Raw genomic sequence first — 23,035 nt, forward strand, 5'->3', positions numbered from 1 at the left:
GAGCACATATGCCATCTCTCAAGGTAAAATTTCTGAGATGGAAAACTTGTTTGCTGTGAGAATTATAGTTTTTTTTTAGTATTGAGTAATGCATAATAATAAGAACAAATCTCCAAAATAGCACATTTCTAAGTTTATATCACATAAATAGCACTCAAAAACTAAAATGACCAAAATAACACCTTTCTAAGTTTATCTTTTGAAAATTTTAATTTTTTTATTTTTCAAAATTTGAAATCTTATCCCCAAAACCTCATTTCTCAACTCTAAACCCTAAACCCTAAACTCTAAACCCTAAACTCTAAACCATAAATCCTAAACTCTAAACCCTAAACCCTAAACTCTAAATCCTAAACCCTAAACCCTAAATCTTAAATCCCACCCTTTAATTCTAAACCCTAAGTTTGTGACTTTTGATAAAATATTAAATGCTATTTTTGTGACTTTTGACCTTGAATGTTAGTTTGAGAACAAAAACTTGATTTAATATTATTTTTGTTTTTTTCTCTAATAATAACACATCTCAAATTCCTCTTTTGCAGTTGCGCCTGTAATGTATGCTCATTTGGCAGCTGTACAGATGGCACCTTCGGTGAAGTTTGAGGACAGCTCCCGAGACTTCATCGAGCCATGGTGGGATCACAACATCTGAAGCAGTACCTGTCTCTCCCATGCCAAAGCTGAATGTGGATGTTGCCACGTCAATGTTCTTCTGTTGAAGCATATAACTATTGACTCTAGATCCTAAGCAACAGAATAAAAATCGGTGTTATGATTTTAGTTTTTACATATTTAGCATCTTGACTCTGCCTTTGTTAGCGCTGGTTAATCTATGTTTCAATAAATTTGATATTTAAAACTTGAGTTTGCATTTTATCATAGGAAAATAATTATTCTACTGTCCTTTCTTGAACGATTTTACAAAAATGACCTAAAAAGTTTGATATTTGAAATGACATAAAATAAATGCATAGTAAAACAACGAAATACTTTGATATAATGCATTATTTTATGTTTAAATTATAATGTAGTCAATCAAAAGACAATTATTTTAGAATAATGACTTTACTATGAAATGACATAAAATAAATGCATTATTTTATGTTTAAATTATAATGTAGTCAATCAAAAGACAATTATTTTAGAATAATGACTTTACTATGAAATGACATAAAATAAATGCATTATTTTATGTTTAAATTATAATGTAGTCAATCAAAATACAATTTTTTTAAAAAAAATTACTATGTATCATTATTACATGCATTGGAAATATAAAAAAATTGATTTTAACAAATTTTTTTGAATATAGATCATTTTGAAATGTTGACAAAAAATATCATTTTGAAATAAAGGGAGAATTATTTATCAAAATATTAATTTTGGTTAATTCAAAAGTAATATCGAGTAGTAACACGTTTCCTCAGGCAGAGTCTATAAAAAGAGGAAAATGAAGAGGTTTGTCTAACACGTTTCCTCCAGAAAAAAAAAGAGAAGAAGTTACAAATCTCTGTCTTCTTCACTAAAAATAGCATAAATACGCAACGACTAGTTTGGCTTCGTCATCGCACTCTTCGTCTCCTCTTACATACTCCGTATCTTTGACTATTGTTTTATTATGTAATAATCTTCATGTTTAACTCCACTTCTTGCTTGTTCTATTTCATTTTTTCATGATTAGATTATATCAGAATACGTTTGATTTATTAAAATACTATTAAAAAAGTTTGCATCCTTACATAACTCTTTTCTTTTTCTCTGGCAAGTTTTTTCTCTTCATCTTGACAATTATTTTTCTGTCATATATCTTCAAGTTTATCTCCATTTTCTTGCTTAATTCTTGATTAGGTTTTATAAAAATGTGTTTTAAACTTTTATGTTAATGAAATATGATTAAAATGTGACCTTGTGGGTTTAACGACTCCAGAAATGGATCCGAACAGGAGTGGTCATCTTCAAATGGCTCGGAGTGGTAACGGTTCTAGAGGACAGAAGATCGATCTGCTTACTAACCACTTTGGAGTCAACTTCACATCAAAAAGTCAACATTTCTTCCAATACAGTGTAAGCTTCTTAATGTCTTTACTTTCATCTCTCTTCTTTTTTGAAAGTACTTATTACAGTGGGATGTGTTGGATACAGGTCGCTATCACATATGAAGATGGGAATCCAGTTGAAGCCAAGGGTATTGGCAGAAAGATTCTTGCAAAAGTTCAAGAAACTTATCAAACTGATTTGGGTTCCAAACACTTTGCTTATGATGGCGACAAGACTCTTTTCACTGTTGGTCCTCTTCCCAACAACAAACTAGACTTCTCTGTCGTTCTTGAAGACATGTCTTGTACCAGAAGCAACACCAGTACCAGTGACGCCAACACGAAAAGATTAAGGCCTCATAATCAATCCAAAAGATTCAATGTTGCAATCAGCTTTGCTGCAAAAATCTCAATGCAAGCTATTCAAGGTGCTCTTCAAGGAAAGGAAACAAATGATCTTCAAGATGCTGTAAGAGTGTTGGATGTTATCCTGCGCCAGAATGCAGCTACAAAGTTAGTATACATTTTCTTGATTTTTTTCTTTCTTTACATCTTAATGTTTTTTTATGGTAAAATTTAAATTTTCATGTTGTTACTTACATAACTGTTTTTTTTTATTGCAGAGGTTGTCTTCTTGTTCGTCAATCTTTCTTCCACAATGACGCAAAATACTTTTCAAACAACCATGGAGGTTTTCATCTATGCAGAGGATTCCATTCAAGCTTCAGAGCTACTCAGGGAGGCTTATCCCTCAACATTGGTAACTCTTTTTTTCATTGTACAGTTTCTAACGTCGAATCCAAACTCATCTTTCTAACATTTTGTTATTTTTCATCAGATGTTTCTTCTACATTGATAGTATCACCTGGTCCTGTTATTGATTTCCTTACTTTAAATCAAGAAGTGAGAGGTCCATCCTCTATCGACTGGAAAAAGGTACTTACAAGAATTTCAGTGGTATGTTTAAGGTTAAGTACTTATTTGATTCTGTTCTCTTGTTAAGGCTGAACGTACTCTCAAGAATCTTAGAGTTAAAGTCTACCCCTCGAATCGAGAATACAAGATAACCGGACTAACTAGACTTCCTTGCAGAGACCAAACGTATGTTCTGAACTAATATCTTTTGATCATATGCTTTAAACTTCTCTTTGATTTGGTTATAAGTTACCTTTTTTTATTTTACTTAAGGTTTCTTTGGAAGCAAAAGCAAGGAAACGGGGAAACTAAGGAGGTTGAGGTTACAGTGTATGATTACTTCACTAAACATCTTGAAATTACAATGCGTCATTCAGGTGGCTTACCTTGCATCAGTGTTGGTAAGCCAAAACGTCCTACTTACTTTCCCATTGAGGTAATATTCTGCTTTCTTTTTTTTGTTCTCATCACATTTTCATTCTTTGGTGATAAAACTTGTGTGTTGTTTTAAAATTTTTTCAGCAATGTCATCTTGTTTCTCTTCAACGCTATACGAAAGCTCCTACAATTTTTCAGAGGAGTAAACTTGTCAAAGAATCAGTACAGAAACCACAAGAAAAGATGAATGTGTTAAACAACGTAAGGGTCTTTAAAAATTTCATTCTTCCTCTTTTTTTTTTCGTTCTTATTCTAATTTTCAAGTTTCATTGGCAGGCTATTAAGGACAGTGGTTATAATAATGACCCTATGTTCCAAGACTGTGGTGTCAGCATTGGCTCAAACTTCACTCAAGTGGAAGGCCGCGTCTTACCAACACCAAGGGTATGGCTTACCTTGCTTCTCTTGCAAGTAAACATTGATCGAGTAACTCCTTTTGAATCTTGAAGGTTAAACGTTAATTATCTGTCCTTGTCTCTAAACAGCTGAAAGTAGGCAATGGAGAGGAGTTTCAACCTCGCGATGGGCGTTGGAACTTCAATTATAAGGTACATAGGTTGATTATCTTTTCCTCAGTTGATGGATATTTTAACCTTTGATACTAGTTGAATCTTTCTTTTTGCAGAAACTTGTTGAGCCAGCTACTGTTACTAGATGGGTTCTTGTGAACTTCTCTGCTCGGTGTGATACAAAAAGGCTTATTTCTGACTTGATTGGATGTGGAAGGATGAAAGGAATCGTAAGCTCTCTAATGGATCATTGCTAGCCTATATAAACTTAATATCTTTTTAATTCTTACCTTGTTTTTGTTTTTATTTCAGAACGTAGAACCTCCATACAAAGTCGTATTTCAAGAAGATCCTGATTATAGGGGTGCACCAGCCAACATCAGAGTACAAAAGATGTTCGAGCAGATGCAATCTGAACTCAGAAAAGAAGGAATAGAAGGAAAGCCAAAATTCATTCTTTGCATTCTTGCCGAAAAGAAAAACTCTCTTGTTTATGGTAAACTGTATTCTACTATTCTTGAATATGGTCTCTCTCTCTCTTTTTTTTAATAAACTAATGAATGTAAATGTGAAATTTTTTTCTCGGAATTTTCCAGGGCCTTGGAAGAGGAGAAATCTTGTTGAAGAAGGAATTGTGACGCAGTGTATTGCTCCTACCCCCAAAATAAATGATCAGTATCTCACAAATGTTCTCCTCAAGATAAATGCCAAGGTGATCTCCGAAGATTGACATTTTAGTCACTTAAGAATTTCAAGATTGATTATAAAAGGACCTTACAAGAACTCATGATTTCTTTGTGTTTTTATACGCAGCTTGGTGGACTGAACTCCCTGTTAGCTATGGAGCGCTCACCCCGAGCAATGATGCCTTTAGTAACGCAAGTTTATACCTTCATTGTTGGGATGGATGTATCCCATGGTTCCCCTGGACAGTCTGACATACCATCAGTTGCTGCTGTAATATTGATTCTCTTTTCTTATGATGTCATCCATATATAGAGAGTTTAAGTCTAACTCTTATCTATTTCTGGTAACTTGATGTTTTTGTTTTGAAACCATAGGTTGTGGGATCCAGAGAATGGCCACTCATCTCAAAATATAGGGCATGTGTGCGCACACAATCTCGGAACACGGAAATGATTGATAATCTCTTCAAACCTGTCACAGACGAGAATGGAAAACTCGTTGATGAAGGAATTTTCTGGTTTGACTACTCTTGTGTTGTGTTCATAGCTTGTGGCAGAGGCTTTTGGTCATATTAATGAGAAACTTCATGCGCTTTTCAGGGAGCTCTTGTTCGACTTTTACACAAGCTCGGGGAATAGGAGACCTGAACACATTATCATTTTCAGGTATATTTACATTTATTAAGGTATCATGTGAAAGTAATAATATAATACATTTTTGTTAACTCTTGGTTTATAAATGTTTGCATGTAGGGATGGTGTGAGTGAGTCTCAGTTCAATCAAGTTCTTAACATTGAATTGGATCAGATGATGAAGGTATGGATTATGGTTTGTTTATTTAGTGTATGTTGTTGGACATTTATGAACTTGGTTATTTTCTTGGGTTAGGCATGCAAATTTGTTGAAGAAAATTGGGAACCCAAGTTCACAGTGATCATTGCCCAAAAGAACCACCACACCAAGTTCTTCCAGGCTGAAAGCCCTGGCAATGTTCCACCAGATAATGTTCCTCCAGGAACAATAGTTGACAGCAAGATCTGTCACCCACGCAACAATGACTTCTATCTCTGTGCCCATAATGGAATGATTGTAAGTAAATAGCCTCATTCAAAACCGCTGCTTATATGAGACAATCACATGCCTCATTTGTGTTAAAAATCTTCTGCTGGAATCCATTATGAATCTTGTTTATGTATGGAATGAAATTTTTTATTTATTGATGTTGATGTTTTAGGGAACTACAAGGCCAACATATTACCATGTGCTCTATAATGAGATTGGATTTTCGACAGATGACCTCCAAGAACTTGTTCATTCTCTATCCTATGTGTAAGCATCACAATCTTTGTCTATTTACATTTATGTACTGAATTAGTCAAACTAAATCTATAAAATGTTTGGTTGCAGCTACCAGCGGAGCACAACTGCCATCTCTGTAGGTAATTTTTCTGATCAATATCAGTAGATTTTTAGATGATATGGACAATAAACTTGTTTGATGTGAGATTAGAGTTTGGTCTTTATTATTGAGTAATGCATAATATTAACACACATCTCAAAGTGTATAAAAAAACACTAGTGTTTCAAAAACAAAAAAAAACACATCTCAAATTCCTTCTTTTTTTTTGCAGTTGCGCCTATAATGTATGCTCATTTGGCAGCTGCACAGATGGCAACTGCGATGAAGTTTGAGGACAACTCCGAGACTTCATCGAGCCATGGTGGGATTACAACATCTGAAGCAGTACCTGTCTCTCCCATGCCAAAGCTGAAGGTGGATGTTGCAAGCTCTATGTTCTTCTGTTGAAGCATATGGCTATTTGACTCTAGATCCCTTTCTGCCTAAGCAACAGAATAATAATCGGTGTTGTGATTTTCGTTTTAAAAAATATTTAGCATCTTCACTCTGCCTTTGTTGGCGTTGGTTAATCTCTGTGTTTTATAAATTTGCTATTTATACCTTGAGTTTGCATTTTATCATAGGAAAATAATTATTCTAGCAAAATTTAAAGTATGTCCTTTCTTAATGAAACCTACAAAAGTTGTTTATGAAAATTTATAGTAAAATAACGAAATATTTTGATTTAATATTCCAAAATTCTAAGTATTCTGAATACAAATTTTACTTTTAAGAATTTGTAATATTTCATTTTACTGTAGAATAAGATTGTATGAGTTGCTACATGAACCTGAGAGATGTTATAACCCACGTCCCACGACACAAAATAACTCTTATAAACATTACTTTCTAATTTCTAGTAACAAATTTATAAAAAGAGATCTCTTATAAAAATTACTGTAAACTCAAAGCTTAGTGTAAAAGAGGTTACAGTGTATAAAAAGAGATCTCTTATAAAAATTACCGTAAACTCAAAGCTTAGTGTCGCGCGAACTGCGACCTGCGACATGCGACTAAGATTACGTTCGTTTACGTATCGCGCGACTTGCGACTTGCGACATGCGACTAAACCTGCGACCTGCGACTAAAACTATGTTCGTTTACGTGTCGCGCGACCTGCGATCTGCGACCTGCGACCAGTCGCGCGATCAAAATTTTCTTAATTTTTAGTCGCTGTTTTTTCGGGCGATTTAAATGGGAACCCGCGACTGGTCGTGCGATCAGTCGCGCGACATCAAAACGAACAACAACCTGCGACTTGCGACTTGCGACTTCGCATGTTACGCGACAGCAAAATGAACAACAACCTGCGACCTGCGATCAGTCGCATGTCACATGTCGCAGGTCACAGGACGCGCGACATGTAAACGAACACGGCCATACTTATCTTTTACATAAAAAAACGCTCTGGAATTTATGGATTTGAAACAATTATAGCATGTTACACTCTGAGATACAGCAATACAAGGACACATATGAAACTATTACTGAAGTGAAATGTTACAAAGATTTTTTCCTACATACTATATTAAAGAGTTAGGATTCATATTCAACGTAGCCTGTCCCCAAAACCTTGAAAAATTTCAGAAAAGCAAACTATATACCCCCTCTATGGTGGTTATAAACCTGAGAAAATGCATATTGAGGGCCTGAGGCTCTAGGTGGTTCGTTGTCTAACATGCCGGCTGCTGGTATCCCCACCGCCACAGCCACCGCCTTCTGATAGTTGTGCCCACACGCTGAGAGACTTGGCAATACTGTTGCTGCTTTCTTCGTAGCCAGCCACTGCCTTCAGAAGCTCGGACTGGAGTGACAGACATTCATCCTTCTGCTGTTGGTAACCGTCTGTCTCCAGGACAGCTGTAATATTGAAACACCACAACCAAATTCAAACACAACAGAAGATCGATTATACACTTGATTTTCATAAATAAAATGAAATGAACTGTGTTTATAATCCGATTGGTTTATTACTGATTTAAAAACTGAACCAAATCCAAACAAACATTGCATGAAGCCAAACTGAACTAAACCGAATTACAAATGATTCTATTTGGTTTTTGATTTCCACAAGACCAAGAAAACCAAAACACAATAAGCATTACGCAAGATTGTCCAACCCTAATCGCAATATTAGAAGCATGCATACCTGCAAGGTTCTCGGCAGTAAATTTTAGGCAAACGCTCTTTAGTTCTGTAGCTTTATATCTGTCAGCCAATGCTAAGATCTTGGCAACGGACTTTACTGATACGCCATTGCAGATGTGAGATTCACACAACAGCCTGAGCCTATTCAGGTAAATACTTGTCCGCAGCTGCTAAAAGCTTTACAATCAACGTCTCGTATATATCAGGAAGCTTTAAGAGGTCAAATGTCTGAAAGGAACAGAGCATCAATACAGACATGATCTGAACAAACAAACAAAAACAAGTAAAGAAAAACCACCAATCATGTACCTTAGGTTCCAGATCGTTAATCGTGACCTCTGTGCTGTTTGCTTCAAGCTCATTGGAAAATTTAGACTTGAAAAATGGAGATCGAGCAGCCAGAACTAATTTATGAGATTGAAACTTGTCGCCAGCAATGTTAAAAGTGACATCAGAGCCTTCCATGCTATCCAGTAAAACACCAAAATGTGATCCAAGTTCTGAAACAGGGACACGCGAATAGAATGTAAACGTGGGCGGGCACTGTACCTCGGAGACCACAACTCCAACCTTACAGTTGATTATTAGGCAATCAATCATCTTTGAGAAAGTCAGATGTTTCAAGCAGGGTACGTCTGTAGAAACGCTTGTATCCCCTAATCAAACCCACAAAGAAGAAGAAAAAAGAATTTCAATTCCACCATGAACATAAAACCACCCACATCTTTCTTTTAGCCACAATATTGTTCTCACAGACAAAATCTGGAATGGTAGCAAGAACCCACCACATCACTCATCTGACTACGACTAAGCTAAGTTCTTCCATTTTCATGCTTTATAGTTTATACCATTAACATGGAACATGGTGCAACACTGATAGAGTTCAAATCTGAATTCCTACTTGGCAATTCACAAGTTGTAAATACACCCATCAGCTACAGCCTACAGGCAACAGGCAACATAACTCATCACATGATCACTTTCACATCTCTCTTTTCTTCGTTATTCAATCTCACAAGCAGTCAATAATAAGCTATACCCTAGATTCAATCACAAGGGTGCAGCAGCAGCAGCAGCTAGATGAGCTAATCAAGCTAAAGCAGAAAACTTTAACCAATTCCATCGTCTGTAATACAAGGAGCGTTGTAACAGCAAAATACAATCCGGTTTATCTTATTTTTCCCGGTTTGTAGCTATTTTGAGGTACGGTTCAAATTGATTTACATAAAGGTTTCACAAATGACAAACCAAGTGTGAACCGTAACTCAAAATAGCTAAACCAAAGCAAATAAGATAAACCGGATTGTATTTCCTGTTACAAGCGTGTTTGGTTGTTGTTGGCTTAAACATAATAATCTCATTGGTTTTAATAGTTTAGATGAAATGACCTGGCGTCTCTCTCTCTCAAACAGCGAAGGTTGTTGTGGAGGCGGCGACGGAAAGACGGAGATGATACTTACGGAGGAAGCTCTGAGGATAGTACTCGGCATGGGCTTCCTCCGTTAGTCATATCACTGCAGGAAGCGCTTGGGAAAGTGTTTGGCGGAGGATATTCGCGCTCCTCCTGATACTCTACCACCATACTATTCTTTCATGACGTCATTGAAAGCTGGCGACTTTGGCTATTCATTGTTTGGTTGTCTCTATGATCTAAAATCTGCTCTTAGTACCTGAGTATAAATTGGCTATTCTCACTGTCAGTGATACTGTCTCAGCTGGGGGCTGGACCTGATCGAAGGTATGCTTAGTGTTAAATACTTTCTTGATTGTTCTGTTACAAACCTGGATGAGTTGAGTTTATATATGCGCCTCTAAAGTGCATCTAGCTAGATACATCTCTCCAGTTCGTTATTCTGGTGAGGTCACTTATTCGATGCCAAAAATATTGCTCCTTTTCATACCATTTCTCCTTAAATACTCAAACCCTTTCCTCATTGTTTCTTTTTTTTTTATTTCTCCATGGTTCCTCTACGTGATGGCAAGTGTAAATTTTGTTTTGCTTCGATTAGTTCAAATTTGCTCCCATAACTACTTATTCCTCCATTTGTTTAATGACCCTTTCTGATTTTCTTGTGCTACTGCAGTGGACACAGGCTGTATCAGTGATTAATTTCTCTTCAGACCTCATTCTTACACTTGGTATATAAACAACATCTAGTTACGTATCAGATTTGGTGTAGTGTGTTGGGATCATATTGTGATACAATTACTTCTTGCAACTAGGTGGTACTGGCTTCACTCCAAGAGAAGCAAAAAAAAAGAAGTGATCGAGAGAGAAACACCCGGTCTTCTCTTTGTTATGATGCGAGAGAGCGTAAAGGTAAAAGGCTTTTTCTTGTCATCTATTGCAACTTTGTTTTGGTTACTATTTCTTTCCAAACCGAAGCAGTTGCTTGCTCTTCTCCATCCTGGAAAAGTATGGCGGTGGGTAGTTATCTGATCCCGTTTTCCTTTTTCTCTGTTAGCAGATCACGCCATTTGCGACGCTCTCACCCTCTGCAGCAAGAATTAGAGAGGCTCAACATTGGTACAAATCTCCAAAATTCACACTGCTCTTATCATCTCTAAGTAATCATCATCACTCACGTTTCCAGGTCTTTTTACTTTTTTCAGATAATCTACATACCTGGGAACCTAAACGCAGTAGCCGAGTGTGTGAAGGCGCTGTTACCAGCGTTGAAGCACGCCCCGAAGCAGATCAAAGGAGACAAGAGAGAGAGAGAGAGAGAGAGAAACATCCAAAGCATATGGCAGAAGCCACCGCACCACCGGCTGACACATGGGAGCAGACGACACAAAAGATGGTGGCTGTTCTTGTACTCACTGAAACTTCTCAGCTTCTCTGGTCAATGAATCAGTCCCCAAGTGAGTGTAAACACTTTTGAGAATGTTTGTGGTTTATTGAGTTACATGAAACCCAACTACATATGGTGCGAGAAGGCATTGTTGTAACTTGCATGTTTTGTAATAAGAACTGCTTGTAAAAATATGTGAGAAAAAATAAAATTGTGTTGGTATTTTTGTTTTATGTCCAGTTTAATTATCTTTTGGTTATAACAATAATCGAATTAAAAATAGGTAAAACCTGTGAAATTAAATTAAATTAAATAGTTGTGTTTGTGTATGAGTCTCCTCCTTCCCCGGCGGAGACTGAACAGAAATAATAGGAGCAGTTTGAAGAAAGGGAAGACTATAAGAATGGGTCAGCGCGCTCTTCAGAGAGTCCCGCCGTCGCTTCCAAGCCGCACTCCATCTCTTCCACCACCGTCTTCCTCTTCCCCCTCCCTCCGTTGCGCACCCTCCTCTCGCCGCCCCCTCCGTCCCAGGTTTTCCTCTCTTGATGTTTCCTTGTATTATTTATTACAATCATGAGCCCCTGATCATGTTGCTTGTGACGAAACAGAGCAATGTCGTCCCACATTGTCGGTTATCCCCGCATCGGTCCCAAGAGAGAGCTTAAGTTTGCACTAGAGTCCTTCTGGGATGGGAAAACCGGTGCTGAGGATTTGCAAAACGTTGCTGCTGACCTCAGACGCTCCATATGGAAACATATGGCTGGTGTAGGGATCAAATACATTCCCAGCAACACTTTTTCTTACTATGATCAGATGTTGGACACCACAGCGATGCTTGGAGCTGTTCCCTCTAGGTACGGTTGGGAAAGTGGTGAGGTCGGGTTCGATGTTTACTTCTCCATGGCTAGGGGTAATGATTCTGTTCCTGCTATGGAAATGACCAAGTGGTTTGATACAAACTAGTAAGTGATCGAATCCTCTTTTTCTCCTCCCATGTTTGTAAAGAAAGATTCTAATGCTAATTAAATGCGTTAACAGCCATTACATTGTTCCTGAGTTGGGTCCTTCTGTTAAATTCTCCTATGCATCTCACAAGGCTGTGGAGGAGTTTAAGGAAGCCAAAGCGGTGAGTTGACTGCAACCTTTCTTAGTTAAAAGCTTGTAGTTGACCTGGTAAAAGTTTCTTATTCAAAATTGTACTTTTTGGCTGCTCATGGCACAGCTTGGTATAGACACAGTTCCCGTGCTCATTGGTCCCATGACCTACTTGCTCCTCTCAAAACCAGCTAAGGATGTTGATAAATCTTTCTGCCTTCTTTCTCTGATTGACAAGATTCTTCCCGTCTACAAGTAAGAACTGTTACTAAGGTTTTCTAAAACAAATACAAAGTTACACTTTCATTTGGATAGTACTAGAGAGAGAGGTTAAATGGTTTCCTGTGGCATTTGTTTTGTCAGAGAAGTTTTGACTGATCTAAAGTCTGCTGGTGCACGTTGGATTCAGTTCGACGAGCCTATACTTGTGATGGATCTTGACACCAACCAGTTGCAGGCGTTTTCGGATGCCTACTCTCACATGGAGTCATCTTTGGCGGGGTTGAATGTTCTTATCGCCACATACTTCGCAGATGTTCCTGCTGAAGCGTACAAGGCATTGACGTCGTTGAAGTGTGTAACTGGGTTTGGATTTGACCTCGTTCGTGGATTAGAGACTCTTGATTTGATCAAAGTGGATTTTCCTCGTGGGAAGCTGCTATTTGCTGGAGTTGTTGACGGAAGAAACATTTGGGCCAATGATCTTTCTGCTTCGCTCAAGACACTACAGACTCTTGAAGACATTGTTGGGAAAGGTATCATCACTAAACAACCTTTTATTCGATCGTTAGACTCAGAATGATGCCAACCTTTGTCTTCTCTTTGCAGAAAAAGTTGTGGTCTCTACTTCGTGCTCTCTACTCCATACGGCTGTAGACTTGCTGAATGAAATTAAACTTGATAAAGAGCTAAAATCATGGCTTGCATTTGCGGCACAAAAGGTCGTTGAAGTGTATGCACTTGCCAGATCATTCTCTGGTGTTAAGGATGAGGTAAGGTACATATTTTCTTATTACATTACGCACATCCTTTGAGGACTATTATCTCTTTGTAGGCAATGTTTGCTTCTAATTCCATGCGACAAGCTTCTAGAAGATCATCTCCAAGGGTGACAAATGCCACTATACAACATAATGTAAGGGGTTTCCTTACAAATACATTTTGTATCCTGGACTTGGATCTTTAATTACTTTCTTACTCAGGTTGCTGCAGTAATGAAATCTGATCATCGCCGTTCTACAAAAGTAAGTGCTAGGCTACAAGCCCAGCAGAAGAAGCTAAACCTTCCTCCTCTTCCAACAACGACAATTGGATCTTTTCCTCAGACAGCAGATCTCAGACGGATACGCAAGGAATTCAAGGCCAGAAAGTAGGCCTATCTAATCCGATGATGTATCTAAAAAACTGTAACATGACATTCTTCTATTGCTCATGCACCTACTGCATTTGCAGGATATCAGAAATTGATTATGTCCAGGCTGTCAAAGTCGAATTTGAAAAGGTAGTCAAGCTTCAGGAAGAACTTGGGATTGATGTATTGGTGCATGGGGAGGCAGAGGTGAAAACATACTAAAACACTAAGCTTATTATTCGAACTATTGCATTGTTTATTCCCCTGATATGCCGTAGTCCTGCAGAGAAACGATATGGTGGAGTTTTTTGGCGAGCAGCTGTCTGGCTTTGCATTCACATCGAATGGGTGGGTCCAGTCATATGGATCCCGCTGTGTCAAGCCACCTATCATCTACGGTGATGTCAGCCGACCAAAGGCAATGACTGTCTTCTGGTCGTCAATGGCACAGAAGATGACCGAACGTCCTATGAAGGGGATGCTCACTGGTCCTGTGACAATTCTCAATTGGTCCTTTGTTAGAAATGACCAGCCCAGGTGTGTGACAACCCAAGCCTATCAAATTCTCTTTTCACTCTATGTGGTGTTCCATCTCACTGTTGCTGTTTATAGGTATGAGACGTGTTTCCAAATTGCACTCGCGATTAAAGATGAGGTTAAGGACCTTGAGAAGGCTGGCATCACTGTTATCCAGATTGATGAAGCTGCATTAAGAGAAGGATTGCCTCTCAGGAGGTCCGAGCAAGAACTTTACCTTGACTGGGCCGTCCACGCATTCAGAATCACAAACTGTGATGTGCGAGACACTACTCAGGTCATCTTTATCTCACATTATTGCTCCATTATGAAACAGATGTAATTTATTCATGCTTTCCTTGTACTTTCATGCAGATTCACACCCACATGTGCTACTCAAATTTCAACGACATTATCAACTCAATCATAAACATGGATGCTGATGTGATCACTATTGAAAACTCACGGTCAGATGAGAAGCTCTTATCAGTCTTCCATGAAGGAGTGAAATACGGTGCTGGAATCGGTCCAGGGGTGTATGACATTCACTCTCCTCGTATCCCATCATCTGAAGAAATAGCTGAGCGTATCAATAAGATGCTTGCAGTTCTGGACAGCAAAGTCCTTTGGGTGAACCCTGACTGTGGCCTAAAGACGCGGAAGTACTCTGAAGTTAAGTCTGCACTGAGCAACATGGTTGCTGCTACCAAGCTAATCCGCTCTCAGCTAAATAAGTCATAAAGTCTTTCTCATCCAGTAAGTTTGTTCATACTACCACTTTCTTCTCTCTCTAAATCCCTTTACGTATTATCATTGCTTGGAATGAACCTGTAATGATTGTTCTGGCACTGGAATTACGCTAAAACTGATTTGAAATCTATAAAATGGAGTTTTTTTTTTTTCTCATTTTCTAGTTACACATTTGTAGACAGACATGTAGAGGGGAATTATCAAATATTATTTATTTTCTGCCTGAGCAAACATATACATTGTGTGAAGGGTCACTCATTCCTCTGAGTTCCACACAAGGGATGAACGTACTGCATTTCTAGCATAGAGTAGGATTAGCAGAACCAATGTAATCGAAGCAGCCATATTGCAGAGTAGCTGCCTTTGGCTTTTAGCTTTCTGTACCACATTTCCAGTTGCCTCTTTGTACTTCTCGAACAACTTCGCTCCAACTTTGTCCTTCTCCTCATCTTTGGAACTCAAAGGTCCTTTAGGCTCACCAATTAATTCCTTGTTGTCATTCTGTACTTCCCCTGCTTTATGCTGTGCATCATGCTTCAGCTCTTCGGGTTTAAATCCCAGGCCTTGTTTGGCCTCATGTTGATCACGTGGTTGCGTCATCACCGGTGGTTTGACAGGTGATTGAGGGATTCCTGTCTTGGCACCATCCGGCTTCTCGACCGTTGCTGCTTTAGCACCCTGTCCTTGTTTTGTCTCATGTTGATCATGTGGTTTCTTGACCACCTGTGATGGTGGCTTAGTATGAGGGCTCTCTGTCTTGACTTTGGAATGTCGGATGTAGAGTTTGTTATCCTTGAACATAGCTGAAACAGAGTCAATATCAACGGTCATAGGAACTGTAATTTCGTGGCGGAAACGAATCCATTTGTTTCCACCAGTTGGACGTTCTCCTGTTAGTCTTAGCTTCCTTGTTGTGGTTACCGCCACCTTAACTTGTTCTTTCTTGAAACCTAATCGCATAAGACAATGCATTATGAGCTTGCTTGGTTCATACCAAACTACTTGTCTCTCTTCTTTCTGTTCAATGTAGTGAAATGAAACATGAATAAACAAGATTGAGAAGAAGAAGACAAAGAACCTGGAAGATCAACGACAAGGATCTCAGCGTCTGGTTCAGAGGTCCATCTAGTTGCAGGCTCAAATTCTTGGTAGATTCTAGTTGCAGCCATTCTCTCTCTCTCACTCTTTTATAATCTTTGGTTTAAATAGAAGTAATGTTTTTGTGTTGTGAGAAAGCAGAGAAACATATCAAATGAATTTATAGGCAAAGAAGATTATTATTAGACAGCAAAGAGTTTTGTTTGATTTGGTTTTAGTTTGAAGAAACGAAGGCTTAATTCTTTTGGTTTTCTTTGTCTTGAAGCTTTTAATGATTCTTTGGATTGAGTTCAATATTAAGTATACCTTTTTTATTTGTTATATTCATTTTTTTTTTCATGTACATATGAGAATAATATTTTCTTATACACATGCACGTTGCATGAAGATAAATCCAAACACCAGAACCACCATTGTCATGCTCACCATCTTTGCATTATAAACTTGATGTAAATATCTTTTAACTGATAATATTTTCTTATATAACATAGATATCCCTAAAACAAAAGTGGAAGAGATTTTCTAAGTTGCAGCTTATTACAAAAACTGGTCTTTCACACAAACATAAACATTATTATGCGAACATAGGAATGTTGCAAGCACTTAAAATAAACAGAGCAATTACATTCACAACACAAACACAAGCTATCAAATGTTCTTCCTCTGCTTGATTTTCCAGTCCAAGTATTTCTCAACAACATTGAGTCCACAAAGCTCCTTCACAACAGGCATTGTTGCTGGAACAGGCAAATCAAAGCTCATATCAACCCCTTGTTGGTTATTACTCCATGTCTGAATCTGTTTATTTGCTTCTTTAACAGCTGCTCGGACCGCACAGTGAACAGAAGCCGCTAAAAGCAATGGTGGTTCACCCGAAGCTGTATAAAACCCCAAAACAAAAGATTTTAACACAAAGACTTTCACCCAATAAGGTAAAATTTTGATATAAAGTAAGTTAAGTCACCTTTGGATGAAAGAACACGGTTCTTGTGGTGTCCACTGTTGAGAATCTCGACATTAAACTGTCTTGGAATTGTATCAACCGTTGGGATCTTGTAAGTCCATGTGCTGTCTGTTACTATGAGACCGTCTGAGTTCATTAGGTACTCTTCAAGCATGAAGAACCCAAGTCCTTGAACAAACGCTCCTTCAATCTGGAAAATTTACAATGAAACATTACAAATCCAGACCAAGAGAACCATAACAGAAACATACAACACATAGAGTCTGTTTAAACCTGTCCTAAATCCACAGCGGGGTTGAGACTTTTCCCACAATCATAGATGATATCAGTGCGCAGAACCGTTGTTTCACCAGTCAAAATGTTTACTTCAACCTGTTTGATTACAGCCAAACAAATCTAAACATTGTTTCACAAACTGTTAAGTAAGCTAAGAGGAGATTTACCTCGCTCGCTGCAACTCCATAGTTAAGGTACTGAGTACTGTAGAAATCTGGCGAGTAAGTGTTACTAACAGACATGTTCACCGATTGCATATAAGCCTACACAAAGACCATTCAAGAACAAGACTGTTAATAAAGTCCATTCATAATAACTTTTCCTTTTTAAATTACCAGAAGGTTTGGATCCCTCGTGCCCAAACCACATCATATAATATTAGTTTCGTCCAAGCGGTCAGTCAGTGGAACTAGGACTTCTGATACAATGGTCAGAGTGCATTCATAATAACCAGAGAACACCAAAATTTACAAGAGTATGTACCTGGCTGATGAGGCTATCCCAACTCACAGGTCCTCCTGTTTTCTCCTCCAAAGCAGCCTTGACAGGTAACAGCCTCTCAACTAAGCCATCGCAGCAAATCCTAACCGCTTCACTACTAGCCTCAGAGGTTGTGCTACCACCAGTTACTGAGCCTTGCACCATACTCAAAGTATCGGTCTGGATGACACGGATCTTCTCGAGAAGCTCATCGCTCGTAGTACTACACTGAATCAGCCCAAGTGAGAATGCAGCCATCTGTTTCACCTTTGTCCATAGCCCTTGTCCTATCTCAATCCCTGGAACCTCAACCACTATAGACCCATCGCTCAACACGCTTACTCTTCCCGGTGTTAACCGCATAGACACTCCATAAACCGCAGGAACACGCGAGATCCCTCTCTTCCTCCACTTGCTTGATGCGTTAAACTCATCAACCACCTTCCTCCTCTGGCTAAACCCAGAGAACTTATCTAGCTTCTCCCAAAGCTGTGGTAACGTGTACTCAGTGGCCTCACCAGCTTTCTTATTATAAAACAACTTTAAACTCTCATAAGCATGGAGATTAACCTTCCTGATCTCATCCACATCAATAGAAAGATAAGAAGCTACTTTTTCAATGATGGCTTCAGCTATATAAGATCCTTGCACATCCCCAGGAGCTCTAACAGCAGTTCTGCTCACAGTGTTTGTTTTGCATACTTTCACATCAAAAGAGAGAGCACCCCAGTCATACTTCATCAATGCTCCTTGGATCCCTGACGGCATAATAGGGCTTATGTCTTCGCTTAGCCCTGCATCAAGTAGCAGCTCCAAGTCTAGAGCAGTGACCTTCCCATTGGATTTGAATCCAACGCTATATGTGATTTTCATCGGATGTCTTCCTCCTGTTGTTATCATATCTGTTTTCCTGTTCACATATGTCCTCACTGGACGCTGCATTTTGGTTGCTGCAAGTGCACAAGCTGCAGCAACCTAATAACAAAAATTTTGTTCAAATCGGGTTTGTAATCGTTTAAACAGGGTTATTTTAATTAAAATAAATTGTTAAAACAAACATGATATACTCAAAGTACACCTGAGAAAGTATGAACTTACAGGCATTGATTTCATGACTTTCCCACCGAAGCCGCCACCAACTCGTCTAGTGATGACACGGACATTATGCTCGGGAACACCGAGACATCCAGCGATGGTTCGGTGTACATACTCAGGGGCTTGAGTGGAGCTATAAACCAACATACAGTTGTCTTCATCAGGCACTGCAAGAGCTGTTTGTGTCTCCATATAGAAGAAGTACTGTGACCCCAAACTTATCTACACATTAATTACAATTACAAAGATTAAGACAAGAGTAGGGCTTGAGAGAGTGAGAGGAAAGGAACCAGAACTAAAACCACCTTTGATCCAAGAATCTTATGCTCAGCTTCAGCCATTCCCTTGGTGATATCACCAACCGGTTTACTCTTCAGAAATGGAGGAATCTCGAAAAGACTAGACTTCTCAACAGCTTCTTCTAAAGACAGTATGGGCGGTTCTAAACCCTCAGTGTCATAATCAATCACAACAAGGTTTACTGCAATATCTGCAAGCTTTTGACTCTCTGCAACCTGCCCATAACACAAGTTGAATCTAATCTAAGTAGTTTCTTCTTCATAAATGCATTCTTCAGAGGCACAATGTATTCCTTCACCAGACTTACCAAGAAGGCGATGATCTCACCAGCACCATGGGTGATCTCTTCTGCAAACAAAAGATCCGAGGCAAAGAAACCTTTGTTACCAACATTTTGTCCACCTTTGGGAATATCTTTGTACGTTACTATGCCAAGAACTCCCTCTGGAACTCTGTTCTCCTTGAACCTTATACTCTTGATCCTTGCCAACGGCATTGTACTGTAGATAAATGCACCGTATAGACAGTTCTCCGGTGAAGGTATGTCGTCTACATACACAGCCTCACCTGTAGAATCATATAAACAGTAACAGAGAATCAACGTTAGCCATTTTCATCTAGAAAGTCATTAAAGAGTATCAGGACCATTCTTGAGCATAGGCATGTGAAGCATTGGCTTACGGCTCCCAAAATTTTAGAAAAAATTGTAAAAGCAAAAATTATATAAATCATTACTAAATAGCCTATAGCTTCCAAAATCTTAGGACCGGTTCTGAAGAGTATTATATAGAACTCACCAGATGCTTGAAGCTTAGCTCCAGCCTTAACAATGCCTTTACCGACCGGACTATGTTCTTGAGTTTCAACTATCTGCTGTGCAGATGACAACATAGCTTCACGTTTCAAAGATTCAAAACCGTTCTCTTTGCTACATCCGTTGAGCAAACCGTTTGTAGTTAAAGATCCAAAGAACTCAAAGAGGAAAGTAACAGCCAAGCTTGATCTATAACCAGGATTCAAAGTACCCTTATCAGGCACTATCTCATCTTTAAGCAAGCCAATAGCTTCCATCAAAACCTCATCAGAGATAACTTTCCCCACAAGGTAGTCTTCAACCTTCCTCGCCCTGTGTGCATGTTTGGTTCCATAAGCACCAAAAGCTAACAAGCAATCATTCACAACAACGCCATCATGTGTTGCATTCAAAGAAACTTCAGCTGAGAAAGCTGCGTTGAGAAACGCCAATGCGTTTCCTAGAGGACGTGGAGCTGCTCTGTAAGTTTCAAAGAGGAGATGAGTATCTGAAGAAGAAGAACCGTTCTTCAATGGCCTCCAAGATGGGATCACCAGGCTCACAAGAAGAGACTTGGCTTCAAGAGGAGGCTGTTGAAGAAACTCTTCTAGTGTAAACTGTTCTTGAACATTGGAGCCTATACTCATGATCTTCACAGTAGCTCTAGCAGCAACAAGTATGGTTGTGAGATCTGAAGGAAACTGTTTCCTCTGCGCCATCATGATGTTTCCACCTAACGTTCCAGTGTTCCTAACGAATCTGCTTGCTATCTTCTCCATGTGATTAGCGAGTTTCGCCAACATAGAGACATTTTCTTTCTCTCTTAGAACCTCAATAGCTTTTGATATGGTAACAGCAGCTCCTAGTTCAACTCCTTTCTCATCTCTTTTTACCACAGTGAGCTCAGGAAGCCGCCGAATATCTATAAATCTTGAGTACTTCCTCTCCTTCTCTTCTTTGTAGTAACCAGTGCTTGTGTTACCAGCTACTAACTTAACAGACATACTGTTATCAAGCTGTAATAAACCTTGAAGCTCAGAGATACTTCCCGGGCTTGACCATCTGTACTTTCTTGGATCAGATTCAAGACTCATATCCATCTTGAGCTCCTTCTTCAAGAACTCTGGAAACGTAGTTGGCTTTGTATGGTCATAACAAGGCAAGTTCTTCAAAGCCTCATCTCTGTCCCCTCCCTTCTTGCAAAAGGAGTTGAACCCAAGATCTTCTATATCCACATCCTTTGCAAAGCTCTTACAAGCGTCCACGAGCGGTCTGTATCCAGTACACCTGCATAGGTTACCCGACACAGCCTTCTCGGCTTCAGCAGCAGTGAGGTTTGAGAAACCGTTGCTAGGAGGAAGGTCATGAGAAGAAGACTTGTCAGCGTTCAAGAGGGCGGAGAACATGGAGACGCTCATGCCTGGTGTGCAGAAACCGCATTGCGTAGCGTGGAAACCGGCGATACGCTCGTGGACAGCGTGGAACCCGGCTCTGCTGTTGCCTAGGCCTTCTGAGGTGGTGATGGAGCAGCCGTCGATGCTGCAGAGGAGTGTGAGACACGAGCTGACTGTGTAGTCGTCGACTTTGTCGAGGAGGGGATCGTATTTTGAGAGAAGAACAACACAAGCGCCACAACCACCTGTGTCCAAGAGAAGATACGTTACTTAAAGAATACAGAAGCCAAGCGGAAGAGACATGAACAGATTATACTTCTCAGATGGATTGCTTGTGTTACAAACTATTAAGTACGTATATAGTCTCTTTGCCAAATATAGATACAACCGTTTATGCTTAACTTCAAATTTTCAGTTATATTAAATTGTTGTGGGATTTAATATATGTAAATCATGGCCATGAAAGTTTAATTTTTGATGTTTATTCAATTAAAAGATTAATAATTCATTATATTATGTGTTGTTTGAGATTAAAAAGGGATAGTGTTTTTTTAACGAAAAAGAATAGTCCATTCAAGTGATTTTTATCCACACATAAATTCACACGACCTTATTCGATCAGGGTAATGAAATGCGATATGTAAATCAAAATTTCCTTGTTAACTGAAAAAGCAACGCTAAATCAAGTAGATAATTTGGCATTGCAGTTTACATTTGCATAATTACTTTTACGAGCAAAACTTTAAAAGAAAATAATCTAAAAATATTTATTATTTGTGGACTTGCAACAGCCGTGTATCCGTTTGAAATCCAGTTGAACTTTTTATGTATAAGACTATGATTTTTCAAAAAAAAAAAGAATAGTATATTCAAAAGATTTTTATCCACACATATAAATTCACACGACCTTAGTTGATAACGGATTATTAAATCCGAAATGTTCAAACCTCCTTGTTGATTAAGCCAAAATAAAACTGTACACTTTGCATAAATACTTTTACGAGCAATTTTAAAAAAAAAATTCTAAAAATGTCTATTATTTGTGGACTTGAAATAGCCGTTTATCTGCTTTGATTTTGTCGTTTCTTAAATCAAAGTCTTAATCATGGTCCGTATAAGAGTCCTCTAGAATCTGAATAGCTTTTAAGACAAAAAACAAAAACAAAATAGATTAGAGGTTGAATCTGACTCAGAACATCTCCAATCTAACTTCTATCTTTTTTCTAAAATAAAATTTAAAGTATAAATATTTTAATTGTATTCTATTTTCACTCTAAAAAAATAGTTTGATTCTATAAACAGAATAATTTATTTATCTTTTATTCTTTGTTTTTAAATAAAGTATCATTGGAATATAATTTAATTCTATTATAAAATTATTCTCTTTTAGAGCAAAAAATAAAATAAAATAAACCATTAGAAATTGTTTTAGAGAAATCATCAGTCAAAATCTTATGGTTTCCACTATTTAGTTTCATCTCTCAAGCAATCAGACGTAAGAACACAAAAACATCCATAAAGATTAAAGCTGTCATACATAGACTGTAGAACTAATAATAGTCTTCTTCTTTTTTTAATAATAGTCTTTTTATAGTTATTGAATCTAAAAACTCTTGGTAACTCATGAACAAGAAGATATACAGTTAACTCATGAACTGTATCATCGTACCTTCACCACAACCGAGCTTGACGCTCCTGAAAGGTGTCTTGTTACGCAAGAAATCGATGAGTGTGGTTGAAGGATCAACAGAAGAGAGATCGAGCTCGAATCTTTCTCCATTAACAGCGAAAACAAGAGGGGTCTTCTTGATCTTCATCGCTTCTTCTTTCTCTTCAATCACTTTCTTCTCACCCATTGTTTCTTTTTTCTCTGTGTAGCCAATATTTAGTTCCACATCATATATTCTCGTAATCTTGACTTTATTTCCTGCAATGAGTAAGTGACAGAGAGTTTTTTTAGTATTTTTCTGCAGCCTATGTGCAAGAATAATACACG

The 23,035-nt window shown here is 38.4% G+C and overlaps 4 protein-coding genes and 1 pseudogene across 7 annotated transcripts; 2 read left to right on the forward strand and 3 right to left on the reverse strand.

Annotated features, from left to right (window-relative positions):
* Window positions 1-1,458: 1,458 nt before the first annotated feature.
* Window positions 1,459-6,550, forward strand: LOC106374621 (protein argonaute 9-like). Of its 2 annotated transcripts, XM_013814609.3 has the most exons (21): window positions 1,459-1,620; window positions 1,928-2,064; window positions 2,143-2,549; window positions 2,660-2,796; window positions 2,875-2,972; window positions 3,040-3,137; window positions 3,225-3,387; window positions 3,474-3,590; window positions 3,666-3,773; window positions 3,875-3,937; window positions 4,015-4,128; window positions 4,211-4,394; window positions 4,495-4,610; window positions 4,712-4,855; window positions 4,960-5,102; window positions 5,185-5,250; window positions 5,338-5,401; window positions 5,474-5,674; window positions 5,820-5,914; window positions 5,993-6,024; window positions 6,217-6,550. In XM_013814609.3, exons 2-21 carry the CDS (start codon window positions 1,930-1,932, stop codon window positions 6,390-6,392), a joined length of 2,661 nt encoding a protein of 886 aa, XP_013670063.1. In that variant the 5' UTR covers window positions 1,459-1,620; window positions 1,928-1,929; the 3' UTR covers window positions 6,393-6,550. The 2 variants fall into 2 exon arrangements, with proteins under 2 accessions (XP_013670063.1, XP_048623336.1); XM_048767379.1 differs by lacking the exon at window positions 1,459-1,620 and having other exon boundaries at window positions 1,898-2,064.
* Window positions 6,551-6,661: 111 nt separating this feature from the next.
* On the reverse strand, window positions 6,662-8,922 carry LOC106373430 (annotated as a pseudogene).
* Window positions 8,923-9,484: 562 nt separating this feature from the next.
* Window positions 9,485-16,060, forward strand: LOC106376415 (5-methyltetrahydropteroyltriglutamate--homocysteine methyltransferase 3, chloroplastic). 3 transcript variants are annotated; one of them, XM_048767381.1, is made up of 18 exons: window positions 9,485-9,870; window positions 10,217-10,271; window positions 10,356-10,452; window positions 10,601-10,659; window positions 10,746-10,997; window positions 11,244-11,458; window positions 11,536-11,889; window positions 11,966-12,053; window positions 12,150-12,277; window positions 12,386-12,777; window positions 12,851-13,014; window positions 13,077-13,157; window positions 13,225-13,391; window positions 13,475-13,580; window positions 13,660-13,910; window positions 13,986-14,187; window positions 14,265-14,645; window positions 15,670-16,060. In XM_048767381.1, the coding sequence occupies exons 6-17, from the start codon at window positions 11,256-11,258 to the stop codon at window positions 14,628-14,630; spliced, it is 2,502 nt and encodes an 833-aa protein (XP_048623338.1). In that variant the 5' UTR covers window positions 9,485-9,870; window positions 10,217-10,271; window positions 10,356-10,452; window positions 10,601-10,659; window positions 10,746-10,997; window positions 11,244-11,255; the 3' UTR covers window positions 14,631-14,645; window positions 15,670-16,060. The 3 variants fall into 3 exon arrangements, with proteins under 3 accessions (XP_048623338.1, XP_022566048.2, XP_013671946.2); XM_022710327.2 differs by lacking the exon at window positions 15,670-16,060 and having other exon boundaries at window positions 14,265-14,791; XM_013816492.3 differs by lacking the exon at window positions 15,670-16,060 and having other exon boundaries at window positions 11,261-11,458; window positions 14,265-14,791.
* Window positions 14,766-15,925, reverse strand: LOC106376416 (inactive protein RESTRICTED TEV MOVEMENT 2-like). The gene is made up of 2 exons (XM_013816493.3): window positions 15,718-15,925; window positions 14,766-15,589 (listed from the first exon to the last, which is right to left on the reverse strand). The coding sequence occupies exons 1-2, from the start codon at window positions 15,806-15,808 to the stop codon at window positions 14,895-14,897; spliced, it is 786 nt and encodes a 261-aa protein (XP_013671947.1). The 5' UTR covers window positions 15,809-15,925; the 3' UTR covers window positions 14,766-14,894.
* A 131-nt stretch (window positions 16,061-16,191) lies between the features above and the next one.
* LOC106376414 (indole-3-acetaldehyde oxidase) lies at window positions 16,192-23,035 on the reverse strand. Its single transcript, XM_013816491.3, has 10 exons — window positions 22,709-23,035; window positions 19,650-21,284; window positions 19,160-19,419; window positions 18,858-19,067; window positions 18,556-18,774; window positions 17,461-18,432; window positions 17,145-17,240; window positions 16,975-17,073; window positions 16,702-16,891; window positions 16,192-16,615 (listed from the first exon to the last, which is right to left on the reverse strand). The coding sequence occupies exons 1-10, from the start codon at window positions 22,893-22,895 to the stop codon at window positions 16,386-16,388; spliced, it is 4,098 nt and encodes a 1,365-aa protein (XP_013671945.1). The 5' UTR covers window positions 22,896-23,035; the 3' UTR covers window positions 16,192-16,385.

Source organism: Brassica napus, chromosome C9 (genome assembly GCF_020379485.1).
Source record: "Brassica napus cultivar Da-Ae chromosome C9, Da-Ae, whole genome shotgun sequence".
Classification (NCBI taxonomy): domain Eukaryota; kingdom Viridiplantae; phylum Streptophyta; class Magnoliopsida; order Brassicales; family Brassicaceae; genus Brassica; species Brassica napus.

Bases quoted from the DNA above. Each gene is read 5' to 3' on its own strand.
- LOC106374621 (XM_013814609.3), top strand. From the start codon at position 1,930: ATGGATCCGAACAGGAGTGGTCATCTTCAAATGGCTCGGAGTGGTAAC. The intron at 3,138-3,224 runs GTATGTTCTGAA...ATTTTACTTAAG, and splicing joins CTTCCTTGCAGAGACCAAAC to GTTTCTTTGGAAGCAAAAGC. The intron at 4,395-4,494 runs GTAAACTGTATT...GGAATTTTCCAG, and splicing joins GAAAAACTCTCTTGTTTATG to GGCCTTGGAAGAGGAGAAAT.
- LOC106376415 (XM_048767381.1), top strand. From the start codon at position 11,256: ATGAGTCTCCTCCTTCCCCGGCGGAGACTGAACAGAAATAATAGGAGC. The intron at 13,911-13,985 runs GTGTGTGACAAC...TGCTGTTTATAG, and splicing joins GTTAGAAATGACCAGCCCAG to GTATGAGACGTGTTTCCAAA. The intron at 14,188-14,264 runs GTCATCTTTATC...ACTTTCATGCAG, and splicing joins ATGTGCGAGACACTACTCAG to ATTCACACCCACATGTGCTA.
- LOC106376416 (XM_013816493.3), bottom strand. From the start codon at position 15,808: ATGGCTGCAACTAGAATCTACCAAGAATTTGAGCCTGCAACTAGATGG. The intron at 15,590-15,717 runs GTTCTTTGTCTT...TTATGCGATTAG, and splicing joins CCTTGTCGTTGATCTTCCAG to GTTTCAAGAAAGAACAAGTT.
- LOC106376414 (XM_013816491.3), bottom strand. From the start codon at position 22,895: ATGGGTGAGAAGAAAGTGATTGAAGAGAAAGAAGAAGCGATGAAGATC. The intron at 19,420-19,649 runs GTGAGTTCTATA...ATGATTCTACAG, and splicing joins AGCTAAGCTTCAAGCATCTG to GTGAGGCTGTGTATGTAGAC. The intron at 18,433-18,555 runs GTAAGTTCATAC...TTTTGTTATTAG, and splicing joins AAGTCATGAAATCAATGCCT to GTTGCTGCAGCTTGTGCACT.